The 11762-nt window shown below is 46.1% G+C and overlaps 2 protein-coding genes across 6 annotated transcripts; one reads left to right on the top strand and one right to left on the bottom strand.

Moving 5' to 3' along the window:
- Positions 1-545: 545 nt before the first annotated feature.
- LOC100280436 (uncharacterized) lies at positions 546-1689 on the top strand. The gene has a single exon (NM_001153357.2). The coding sequence runs from the start codon at positions 666-668 to the stop codon at positions 1401-1403; it is 738 nt and encodes a 245-aa protein (NP_001146829.2). The 5' UTR covers positions 546-665; the 3' UTR covers positions 1404-1689.
- Positions 1690-3692: 2003 nt separating this feature from the next.
- On the bottom strand, positions 3693-9774 carry LOC100281102 (uncharacterized). Of its 5 annotated transcripts, none has more exons than XM_035961440.1 (13): positions 9401-9774; positions 9154-9312; positions 7952-8281; positions 7665-7811; positions 7401-7536; positions 6882-6983; positions 6446-6565; positions 6233-6313; positions 5719-6059; positions 5348-5593; positions 4575-4899; positions 4263-4496; positions 3693-4175 (listed from the first exon to the last, which is right to left on the bottom strand). In XM_035961440.1, exons 3-13 carry the CDS (start codon positions 8263-8265, stop codon positions 3915-3917), a joined length of 2307 nt encoding a protein of 768 aa, XP_035817333.1. In that variant the 5' UTR covers positions 8266-8281; positions 9154-9312; positions 9401-9774; the 3' UTR covers positions 3693-3914.
- Positions 9775-11762: the final 1988 nt, after the last annotated feature.

The following is an 11762-nucleotide window of genomic DNA, read 5'->3' as shown; positions in this document are numbered from 1 at the left end:
TTAAACCTGATGAAACATAGATGCTACAATCGAACATTGACGATTTGTTTTATTTTAGATATAAAAATACGAGGTGTTATTTGGAAGGCAGGGAATCAATTCCCACAATCCAAAGAAGGCCGCGCCTAAAATTTTCAATCATCCTTGGGCTGCAAATTTGAATGATTTGTTACGTTGACGTGGTCAGTGAAAGCAGAATATATATATAGGCGAAAATTTGAACACACAAACAGTCAACTTGTGACGCCATTCGATTCATTCTACACACTGCTTGCACTAGCTAGCTAGCTAGCTATCCATGAACTAGTTCTCCCTTGGCTTGTCCTTAGCTAATAATGCTTGGATATATAGGCGAAAATAGCCAGCAGGCCGGCCTCAACCTCAATCAGTATGGCCAAAAAAAGGGCGGTGGTGCTCCTGGTTTGTCTGCATCCATGGCACTGCCATGGCCATCCATCTTTTGGAGAGCACAGAGCCAAGAATGGAAGCACACGCATGCTTAAAAGGGTCAGGCCGGGAGCCCTCACAGTACTCCTCCCCGCCGGCCGCCCGCGGTCACCCTCGCGCTCTCCCGTCACGCCGGATCGGACGGACCCCGGCCCCCTCCTTCCCAACTCCAACGTTGGCAAGAGAGGAGGGCGTTCCTAACCACCATAACCTGCAGCATGGCCCGCCTGCCCACCAGCAGCGGCATGGCAGCACTGCTCCTCCTCGTCGCCTTCGTCGTCCTCCCCTCCGCCGCCCTGTCCTCCTCGTCCTCGCTTCTGCACTCACCTCCTGAGAGTGATGAGACAAGCGGCGGCAGCGAGCAGCAAGCCCCGCCGGAAGACGAGAACAAGGAGAAAGAGCGGCAGCTGGCCAAGGAGAAGGCGTACGCGGCGGAGAAGGTCGTCCAGCAGGAGATGCTCAAGTACGCCAAGGAGAAGGGTCTGGTGTCCCCGACCAACGGCACGGGGTGGTACAGGGGCATCGCCCGGGAGTTCGTGGACGCCCACAACGAGCTCCGCGCGCGCTACGGCGTGCCGCCCATGAAGTGGGACAACCAGCTGGCGCGGCAGGCGCGGCGCTGGTCCAACGCCATGCGCAAGGACTGCCAGATCCTCCACAGCGGCCACGAGTACGGCGAGAGCGTGTTCAGGAGCTACGACGACTGGAACGCCACCGCCAGGGAGGCCGTCTTCTGGTGGGGCAAGGAGGAGGCCATCTACGACAAGGACAAGGAGAAGTGCAAGTACGGCAAGGTCTTCAAGGAGTGCGGCCACTTCGCGCTCATGGTCGGCAAGAGGAGCACCAAGGTCGGCTGCGCACGAGCCGAGTGCTTCAAGGGCGGCGTCTTCATCACCTGCAACTACTATGCAACGGACCTGGACAAGAACAAGAACAAAACACCAAACGATAACTGACTCTATCCACCCATCTGTTCGTTCCTATGTACGTACGTACGTAGTAGCGCTGACTTATTTACTGAGTGATGATTGGATTGTTAATTAACTACTACTGAAGCAATTGCCTGATTCCGAGGTTGGAGATGATGACGATGAAGACGACGACTACTACGTACGAGAGGATCCTCCTCCCTCTTCTTCTTTTTTGTTTTTTAATTTTGTTCTTCCAATTTTGAGCCCAATCAGTCAAGCAGATTGTATCTATATCTATATATATACACACGATCGAGTACAGCAGACAGCCAATTGATCAGTTCATTTCAGTTGGATGATTGGATTTTTATCGCTGCTATATATTCATCAGCAGCCTACATAACAGAACAGAACAGAACAGAACAGAACAGAACAGAGAGGCATCTAAAAACAAATCATCACAGCTAAAAAATCCAGTTTTATAGCTGAGAGAGAAAAGGTGTGATTTTTGTGATAATCGAAGGAGCTAAAATAAACATTCTTGGGCTGGAACTGGGCCCAGCGCTACATGATGGCCTGGGCTCACTAATACCTTTGGTGGGCCGCAGTCAGATGGCACTGCTAACAGTGGCTGACTTGGACGACGCACAAAGCAAGAACAAAACTGGACTGGACGGAGAGCATCATCCATCATGGGCAGGCACGCCGCCGCCGCCTCCGCATCTGTTTGTCGGCCACGCTGCACGCCGTCGCCGTGTCGGACGGGACGGGAGCATCAGGCGGCGCAGAGCAGTTTCCTCTTTCCCCTTCTTCTTCAACTCTCCTCTTCCTCCTCACGCACCTGCTTCATCAACTACATACATATATATACAGGCAGCATTACCATGGATCCTCCATGGCTGCTCTTGATTATGTCCTCAGGACTCAGGTGACGTATCTGGTTAGTTGCTCATTCCTACAGGCAGGCTACCAATAATATGTAGCTTTGTGCTGTTTCTGCATTATTAGTTGTACAGAAACTAACTAGTGACAAGCAGTCACAATAATATCTATCATCATTTTCTTGGCTAGCTACCTGTTTACTACAAATACTACTACTACTACAGTAGTATGTTGTTTGCAATGTGTCCTTGTGCATGGTCTCTACTACTGACGTCCTCTTCTTCTCTCCTACTCCTTGTATCTATGTATACAGGTAATACCCTAGCTAGCATGGGCCGAGATCAAGCTGCATCGCATCTGATCGGGCAGGGGCCGGAGTTCCTGATGAACAAGATACATATATAGGTAGTAGAAACTAAACAGATTAAAGACACATATGCAGTGGCTTCAGCTAATCTTCAAGACTGCAAACGTAAGGATACAGAGCTAGCTGCTTGAGGTGGGATCATGCAAGACTGCTTAATTACCTACCTATAGCTTAACTTGAAGCGCCTGCTGCAGTTTGTGCAAAACTGCAGCTTCATTTTCTCTTTCAGCTCATACCTTGAGCTGTTTATTTATTTTTGGGATGTCGATTATATGCGACGAATCAGTCGAATTTCACCTTCATTAATTCAGTTGGTCCCACAGTTAGCACTCTCTGCTGACAGTGCAAGCTTCAGGGACGAAGATGCAATGAAGGTGCTCTCTGCCTCCTAAAACGGGTACGTCCAAGCATCAGGATCATGTGCATGACTCGCAGCCGACAAGAGGAATCGGATCATGGAGGCCACTGCAGTTAAAATATACAGAAGCGCAAGTTTTCACTGTCATGTCGGATGGTGCGGCGGCATGCAGGCGTGGGTTGCCACTGATGCCCACATGACGCTCCTCGGGGCCTGCAATTGATTATATGCTCACTTGCAACTAACTCACTCACTAATAATACTTACTCCTGTCCTGCAGCTCTGTCTGCTTAAGCCTGTAGCTAGCTCTAGCTATATAAAGAGACATGGCCATGTCAAGCTGCCTGAACCAACATATCGCAGCAAGCTAAGCTAACCTATTCTGCCATTGCCGCTTCTGTCGCACAAGTTAGTAAGGAAGCCTGAGGATGAAGACCAAGGCGGCTGGGAGCCGAGCAGCCGCTGGAGCTGGAGGGTTCGGCAGATCTCTCAGGGAGCAGAGGGCCAAGGTGTACATCGCCATGAGATGCGTCGTCATGCTCCTCAGGTGGCATGACTGATCTCTATGCACTGACTCACTGATCCGGCAAGAATTTTGACGTCTGAGCATAGCATTCTTTGTTTTCTTCTTGCTTGCTTGTTCTCCGGTTACCAGAATGGTAGGGAGAGCAGGCAGGCCAGGTGATGTATGTAACTGCAGTTGTAGAGAACTCTAGCTAGAGATGGATGGTGCTAACAGATTCATCAGATAATGTAACTGCTGTATTCAGATTCTTTGTCCAAGCTACAGTAAACTATCTCTCCCCTCAGTCCTCCCCACAGCTCTCTTGAATTCTATCTGTGTGTGTGTGTCCCCTGTGACATGAACAACCAACAACCAAAGCAAAAGCAATGGAGCAGGGCCGTGATCATTTTCATCCATTCTGTACAGGCTAAGCTCCTACTGTGACTACCGCTGTAGAGAACTCTCGAGCACAGAGAGCGAGTCCGACCCTTCATGCTTGCTCTGCGCGGGCGTCGTCCTCCTCGAATGCCGCTTCGTCGGCACGATCACCTCCTCCTCCATCCACCCATCGTCGTCCATCACCGAGTACCTGTCGTCGCCTTCGTCCCCCTTGAACACCGGGTGCAGGTACGAGTTGGCCAGGTACGCCTTCAGATCCAAGTTGGGCTCCCGGGCGCGTTCTAGGGTGTCCTTCTTCATCGCCTCCTGCCACCATTTCATATGTATATATATCATGTTCAGCAAATCCATCGTCAATGACAATGTGGTAGCATATGCCACGGCGAAATATACCTGCAGCGGGTTCCTCACGAATGCCGGCTCAAAGCGGTTCTTGCAGTACTTGTAAAACCCAAAGGTCAGCACAGGAAGAACAAGGAGCACAGGTGTCGTCTGCTCAAAGTCGTTCGTGCTCATCAGTCCCAGGAGCAGCAGTTGCGATACAATCAACGCTGTGATTATACGCCCATGAACGCTAGGCCAGAACTGTGCGGCGCTCTCATATTGCTGATTATAGACATTTATTATCTAACAACACAAGCAGACAAGACTCAGATCAGTGGGTTTGACATCCCCTAAACTCTCAAGAGAGGTTCCGTTCCGTACCTGGTGGCGGAAGACAACATATGCGAACCCAAAGAACACCAATATGAAAGGAAGCAAGAACGGCGTCACTGCAGCATAAACAAGGCCAAGCAAGAAGTACAACTGTATTCTAGGTTCAGTTGAGTCAAAGCAGATACTGCCAGGGTCCATAGCTTCTTCTCTGTCCTTTTCGGTTTTGACCAAGAAAAAGTTCTTCAGATGGAAGAATATAAGCGGCTTCAGTCTCAATATTTCACCAGCTATTCCAGTCCAACCATCAACCATCACATATGTTATGAAAAAAGTCGCCTTCATTGGGATGGAGTCACCAATGATCCTTGGTATGCTGCAGAAACAAGCAATTTAGACACTCCAGCAATCATGACTACCATTTATAATTTCATTAAGAGAATATGCAAGGAATAGATTATCAGAAACATATACCATGAGTTGACTGTTATCACGATGACCATCGACCACCTAACTTTATTTTTCTAGCTAGAATACTATTAATACTAACCTAGACTCAAATTCTTTTACTACTCACTACTAATACTTCTACCATTTGTTGCACCCATAAAATGAACAATTAACATATCGCTACTAGTACATGGCAAGGCTATGCTTCCTATCTGTCCCACAGATTAACCATCAAAGTGAAATTATCACTAAACAACATGACAACTAAATTTGGCCAACAAAGAACTCAGTATCCATATTGTGCTATGACAATGACATTTATACAATATAGGAATGATGTCTGTACTCGGTAGATCAGGTGGAACATGACATACTCGTTTGCTGATGTATGGAGATAAGTTTTAAGCTGCTCCAGAGCAGATCCTGCAATTACGCTCCCCAAAAATACATTGAAGAACAAGAATATGTAATACTTAGATGCAGATCGCCTCTCCAGAGATGACTGCGATATCAGTCCTTCAAATTTAGACATAAACATCAGTATAGTTGGAAGCACTATAAGGAAGATCTTCAAAGCAATTCCAGGAAGAAACCCTTGGATGAATGATTTAATGAATGGCCTGCATAACAGTTTACAAGCAGAAATCAGGGCATGTCACCAAAAGGACATTCAAAATACTACCATAAGCTATGCTAAGAAATCAAAGAAATGACATAAAGTATCAACATATGGATGTAGACTTACAAGTCAATCAAGGGTTTTAGAAATGGAAGTGCCTTCTCTATTCCTTCAAGGTTTGCAAGAGACTGTACGAATGTTATTGGGATGACGTAAAAGAAGTTAAGGAAGAAGAATGCCACAGCAACTATCAATCTCCTAATTGTAAGGGACACAAATGGGATGGACAGATTATTCCAATAAACATCACGAGGTTCCGGAGCCCATTCTGTCAACCAGAGTGTTGGATTGCTTGTTTGCTGGGTCTGAGCACAGACTGCTGCACCCCATCGGGAGCGAAATGAGACAAAGGCTGCCGGCACAACTGATTTTGGATCCTTCATGACATTCTTACGCTCTTCAGCTTCCTGTGTATTGCAAAGCATTAATTTAAAGTTAATATGCATGTTAGCTGTAAGCAAACGCTAATGCAAATTTGGAAACACAATATCAGCCCTATCAAAATAAGCATTATGTAAAGTATACACTAAATCATAGATGCAACAGCTACCAATCTAGTTGTACAAAAGCTACGACTTACCTGTTTCCCGATTTTCTCGATCTCTGATTTGTAATAGTCAATAGCATCCACCTTGGAACCAAAACATCCAAGAAAGCCAGTCTGCAACAAAGCTCAGGGGAAGCACAAGGATTTAAAACAAAAGATACTGATACAGTACTCCAGTTTACAGATGCACAAACCAAAATCTACATAAAAAACAAAGTAGCTATCTAATTATTCTTGCCGACAAACCTTTGTGGTAGGCCTCAATGATGAATTTCGCTCATACTTTAGTAGGTAATAGTCAAGCCAATTTCGCATCTTCTTCTTCTTTTCAACCAGATCAGCAAGTTTATTTGCGTTGTAAACCACCTAAATAGCAACAAGGAACATTTATTTTCTTTCCCTATTGTAGAACAATGTGAAATCCAAGAAGAGTCGACTACTACTCTAGGACAAAAAGGAGATACGTGAAATGTGGAAGTAGCAAAGAAACAACAGTTCTAATAGAAGCAATTGCATCTTAATTATGCTAGTAAAAGAGTTATATTTTTAAAATCATTTGTTATTTGCAAGACTAAAGACAAGAATATCTAATAAAGATCAACTGCATTATAAAGAGCAAAAGCATAGCAACACAGAGAGTATTAACCATCTGAGATGGTTATCCGCAGTTTAGTAGAAGTACCTGGTGTTGTAGATAATGATCAGGATGATTGACAAGGAAGAAATGTTCCACAAGCTCACTGATTGATTCATCAGGATCTGGTGGTATATTCCGCACAAGGACCTAAAACACATTGGCAAATTAGTAACTTAGAATTTGCGAACTAAAGGTGCATCAACTTATCATGACAGCTATGTAAAGTTAGTCCTGATATGAAGATATTCTGATTTCCAGAAAAGGATCTAAAGAAACATGTTGGATTTGCAGCCACAAGGCTCAGATGCAATTCATCTAGAACATGGATGAAACCTCTCCAGAAGTTCATATTTATTTGTACACCCCATAAAATCGAAAACTTAGCCAAGTAATAGATGGATCTGAACACGGATTTGGTTCGTTGCCCAACTTCTGAGAATGAAAAAAGTTAATGCAGAGTTGGTGAAATTACCAGGGCATATCTACTTTTTCAACTATTCAATGTGATATGCAACACAAAATAAACACTATAATAAACAGGAACAGAGTAGCAAAAGAACATACAGTGAACTGATCTGGTCGGCGTTTCTCTGAAGCTAGAAAGCGCAGCCTCATGTTAGAAATAATTTCATACTCCTTCAACAGTACATAACAGGTCCAAAATGTGATGGCATAAGCCATGCCCAAGTGAGCTATAAACCTGAACAAAACATGGAGAGTATTAAATATGTGGCCACACCTCTTCCTTTTAAGCAAGGTGTAGACCCTAGAAAAGTAGAAAGTGTGATTACAGAGTTGGAAACAGTTAGATTATGATCTGTTGCACACCTCTTCGACCCATTAGGTACATTAGATATCGAAAGTTTGTCAATAGGACTGTAGACTACGTTGATGCGTCCTAGGGTGTCATTGGTCCAATTGACTGGGACCAGTACAAGAAAAGCCAGAACTGTAATTGGAACAAATATCTTGAGCCTGCAGCAATTAATAAGAATTCAATTAGTGCATAGACATCGGAAGACTGGGAAAACAGCGATGGAAAATATTAAAAGATTGAATGAGATGAACAGCAGGAGATAACAGTATAACCAAAACATAGAAAAGACATAACATACCCTGTTACGTATATCCGTAGGTAGACCACAGAATCAAGGCCTGCATGGTTAATGAGCTCATCCTGGGGCATCTTGAGAGCAGCTGGCATCCAGTTTAAAAACTTCAAGTAGGATCTGGCGTCTAAGTTAACAAACTTTTGCACAGCTGCACCAGATACGATTGGATTGTCTCTCATTCCCCTGAGGTACCATTTAGGAAAGTAGACCCTGTCGTTGATTGGCTGCAGCCGAAGGAATGCAAATGCGAGCAAGAAGGCAACGGCGGTCAATACGTTGAGACCCGCGGCGAGGCCTATGTCACCAAGGGAAGCCATGCTTGCCCTCTAACTCCTGCGCCCACAAAAACAAGTGTACGAAGTAAGGATGGCACGGACCATATGGCCTGAAAAAAAAAACATGATGACCCCCAGAAGAAGCAGCGTTGTGAGAAAATTGAATTTGTTTGTTGATTAGGTGCCCAGAATTAGTTAAGGTCATGGGTACGGCAGTTATGCCAAATTGGGAGCATGTGGCACCATACCCGATTATGTGGCGTTATGCATCAGTAACATATAGAAGGTGGTGCACGACATTGACAGCTTAACGCGGTGTTTGAGTGCCACAGAGGAGAAAGAAGGTGACACACACAGCAATCAATTATCAATGTATGGATGGCAGCTCATGGAAAGGAACAGATAACGGAAGTGAGAGGCCTGGTGGCGTTGCCGAATGGATGGAGTGGAACGAAGCATGTGAATGGTCTCGAAAGCTGGTGGCTTTACCCCATCCCATCCATACTCCGTGCATCCCAAGGCGTCGCAGTCTTTGAGCAAAGGGAAAGATGTGCTTGCCATTGCCTTGCCGGCATAGCACACTTATGGGATTACTCATTGTTATACATTCCATTCCATATATATGTACAACTATAATCAGTAGTAAATGTAGAAAAGAAAATGAAAGAAACTGTGCTCTATCAAACGCGTCGTGGAAGTGGAATGCAAAAAAAATTGTTTTGAACAAACCCCAACTTCTCCGTAGAAGAGGGCGTGACTCAAGAAGTACTAAGAATCGTGAAAAGTGGACACGGAAGAAAAGGAGGACGGCGAATTTGATGCGAATCGTAGGCATCTTCCTTCGCATGCATCGATTCATGAGATGGAGCGGCAAGTTAGCTGGTGCACTAGAGAAGAGGAACAAAATCAGGAACTTTTAGTTATACATACAGTTGAGCGATCTGTGGGTATGCCCATAGATTCATCAGTTAATCCGATGGAAAACCAACAACCAAGTTTGAAGTGGATCTAGTGGGGGGAGGGAGAGAGAGAGAGAACAGACGTGCCGTACCGTACCGGGCACCGCAAGGGCTGAGAGGATTTGCGAAGCTGAACGGACGGACGCATCACCATCAAATGAGGGAGAGTAATAGAGAGGAGAGGGGAGGGGGGAGGAAGCAAGCAAGCGGTGTCTCACCTTGCGTCCGGGGAGTTGCCTGCCCTCTCACTTGCGTGTGCTGCAATCTGCAGGTAGCGCGCTGGTAGCTTCTTGTTGTTGCTTGGTCAAGCAGCAGTGCACTGCAGAGGGGAGGATGGCTGTGGAATGGAGGGCTCTGGGTTTTTTTTAGGGGATCGAGGGCTCTGGGTCGGTGGATGGACGGATGAATTTACTCCTCCATAGAAGAGGGCTCTGGAAGGGGAAGGGGAAGAGGATGCAACGGTCACTTGCCTGGCTGCGGGGGGTGGCCGGCTGTGGGGTATAGACGAGAACATACGCGACGCCACAACACGAAGCAGCAGAAGAAAACTGCCGTTCTGTGTGTTCTTTAACCTGTCAAACTACTACTCCAGCGGATATGACATGACATATACGGTATGATTATTTATTTTTTTATTATTATTATATATACATAGATAGACAGTGGAACATAGGAGAAGAAAAAGATCCGATTCAAATCATTCAATCACTTACTGCTCTACTACTAATATGAATGGTCATCTCTCTCATTTTCTATTATTGCTCCACCCACCCTCCTCTAAAGCTTGTTTTATATTTTTTTATTTGTTACACTATTTCTGTTATATAAGTCCTAAAAGAGAAATATGGTTAACCATTTCCTATAATTGATTTTAGTGGTTGACGTACAACATAAACCATATGGACTAACTAGTTTGTCTAGATATTATTTATCTCAGGTGCATAAGGTTCAACGCAAACCAAGAAAGAAATTTAGTCAGGGACACAATCAAAAATTGGAGCAAAACTTAGAATGTGCTGATTTTTGGCGCACCAGACACTGTCCGGTGCACCAGGCCAGGCGTCCTTCGAACAAGTCACTCTCGGAAATTCAGAGGCGCGCTCTGTTATAATTCACCGGACTGTCCGGTGAGCCAGCTGAGCAACGACTCTCTGCGCACCAACGGTCGACTGCGCAGAGTCTACAGTGGTGAACAGTGCCACACATAAGTCAGAGCGCAGAAGTTAGATGTCACCAGACTGTCCGGTGTGGCACCGGACTGTCCGGTGCAGCAAGACGACAAGGCGTTCCAACGGTCAACTACTCCAAACCCTAACGGACGCGCTGACGTGGCGCGCACCGGACAGTGAACAGTGGTTGTCCGGTACGCCACCGGACTGTCCGGTGCACCCATCGCCAATAGCCTTTGCCAACGGCTAGGAAGTGGTTGGGGGCTATCAATACCCCCAACCACCTCATTCAAAGTGATTCAAGCCATTTGAAATATCATTCATTGCAAGAGCAAAGTCCAACACTCCAAGACACAATCAAAGCAATCAATCCACTCAAAGTTCCCAAAATCAACGCTAGTGCTTAAGGGGTTGTGAGATGACGTTTGTGTTCTTTTATTGCTCTTGTCGCTTGGATTGCCTTCCTTCCTTCCTCATTCTCTTTCTAAGTGCTTGTAAAACTAAGCAAGAGACACCAAGTGTGTGGTGGTCCTTGCGGGGTCTTAGTGACCCGTTTGATTAAGAAGAAGGCTCACTCGGTCTAAGTGACCGTTTGAGAGAGGGAAAGGGTTGAAATAGACCCGGCCTTTGTGGCCTCCTCAACAGGGATAAGGTTCTTGGAACCGAACCTCGGTAAAACAAATCACCGTGTGTACTCGCTTTTATTCTCGCTTGATTTGTTTGCCCTCTTTCATCTCTCTAACATTTCCTTGCTAGTATTGATTTGAGTTTGCTCCAATACGTCATCCGCATTCTTTGAGCAACTCTTAGCAAGAGAAACAATCTTTCGAACTCGGATTTCATTCTAACGCTAACCCTCGGCCTTAGTATGTATTTAAGTTTATAAATTTTAGGTTTGGCTTGTTCACCCCCTCTAGGCGACTTTCAATTGGTATTAAAGCAGTGCTTCAGTAAGAGTCTAACCAACTCGAAGTGATGTCTAGAGATCATGCCAAGAGGGAAATCATGACCGACGATAAGCCCGCGGGCTCGGGGAAGACTCTCTCAAGGGAGTCTAGCAACAAGTATAAGGAGGAATCCTCTTCCTCCATCAAGTCACATCGGAGGGGTGACAAGAAGAAGAAAATGAAGAAGGTGGTCTACTACGAGACTGTTGGTGTTTCGAAACCCGGGGGGTCCCTGGACCGACGAGTGAATCGTCGCCGCGTGCCCCAGCCCAGATGGGTCGACGCGAGGCGGAACACAAAGGGGGGGAAGGAAGCAGCCGGAGGGAGGCAGGCGTGAGAGAGTGGATCCCGCGGCCTTCGTGTTAGCCCCGCGCCTGAGTCGGGTGCGTTGCAGTAGGGGGATACAAGCGTCCACGCGGGAGTGGGAGCGAGCGGCCTTGCGCGAGCGTCGTCCCGTCCTTCTC

The sequence above is a fragment of the Zea mays genome, chromosome 8 (assembly GCF_902167145.1).
Source record: "Zea mays cultivar B73 chromosome 8, Zm-B73-REFERENCE-NAM-5.0, whole genome shotgun sequence".
In the NCBI taxonomy this organism is placed as follows: Eukaryota; Viridiplantae; Streptophyta; class Magnoliopsida; order Poales; family Poaceae; genus Zea; species Zea mays.
The sequence above is the reverse complement of the archived record's forward strand: the minus strand, read 5'-3'. Positions and strand labels throughout refer to the sequence as shown.

What these genes read in the sequence shown, in the direction of transcription:
- LOC100280436 (NM_001153357.2), top strand. Translation starts at nt 666, where the DNA reads ATGGCCCGCCTGCCCACCAGCAGCGGCATGGCAGCACTGCTCCTCCTC.
- LOC100281102 (XM_035961440.1), bottom strand. Translation starts at nt 8,265, where the DNA reads ATGGCTTCCCTTGGTGACATAGGCCTCGCCGCGGGTCTCAACGTATTG. An exon ending in ATCATTATCTACAACACCAG is followed by an intron (nt 6,566 to 6,881) that starts GTACTTCTACTA and finishes GTTGCTATTTAG; the next exon opens with GTGGTTTACAACGCAAATAA. An exon ending in TCGTGAGGAACCCGCTGCAG is followed by an intron (nt 4,176 to 4,262) that starts GTATATTTCGCC and finishes AAATGGTGGCAG; the next exon opens with GAGGCGATGAAGAAGGACAC.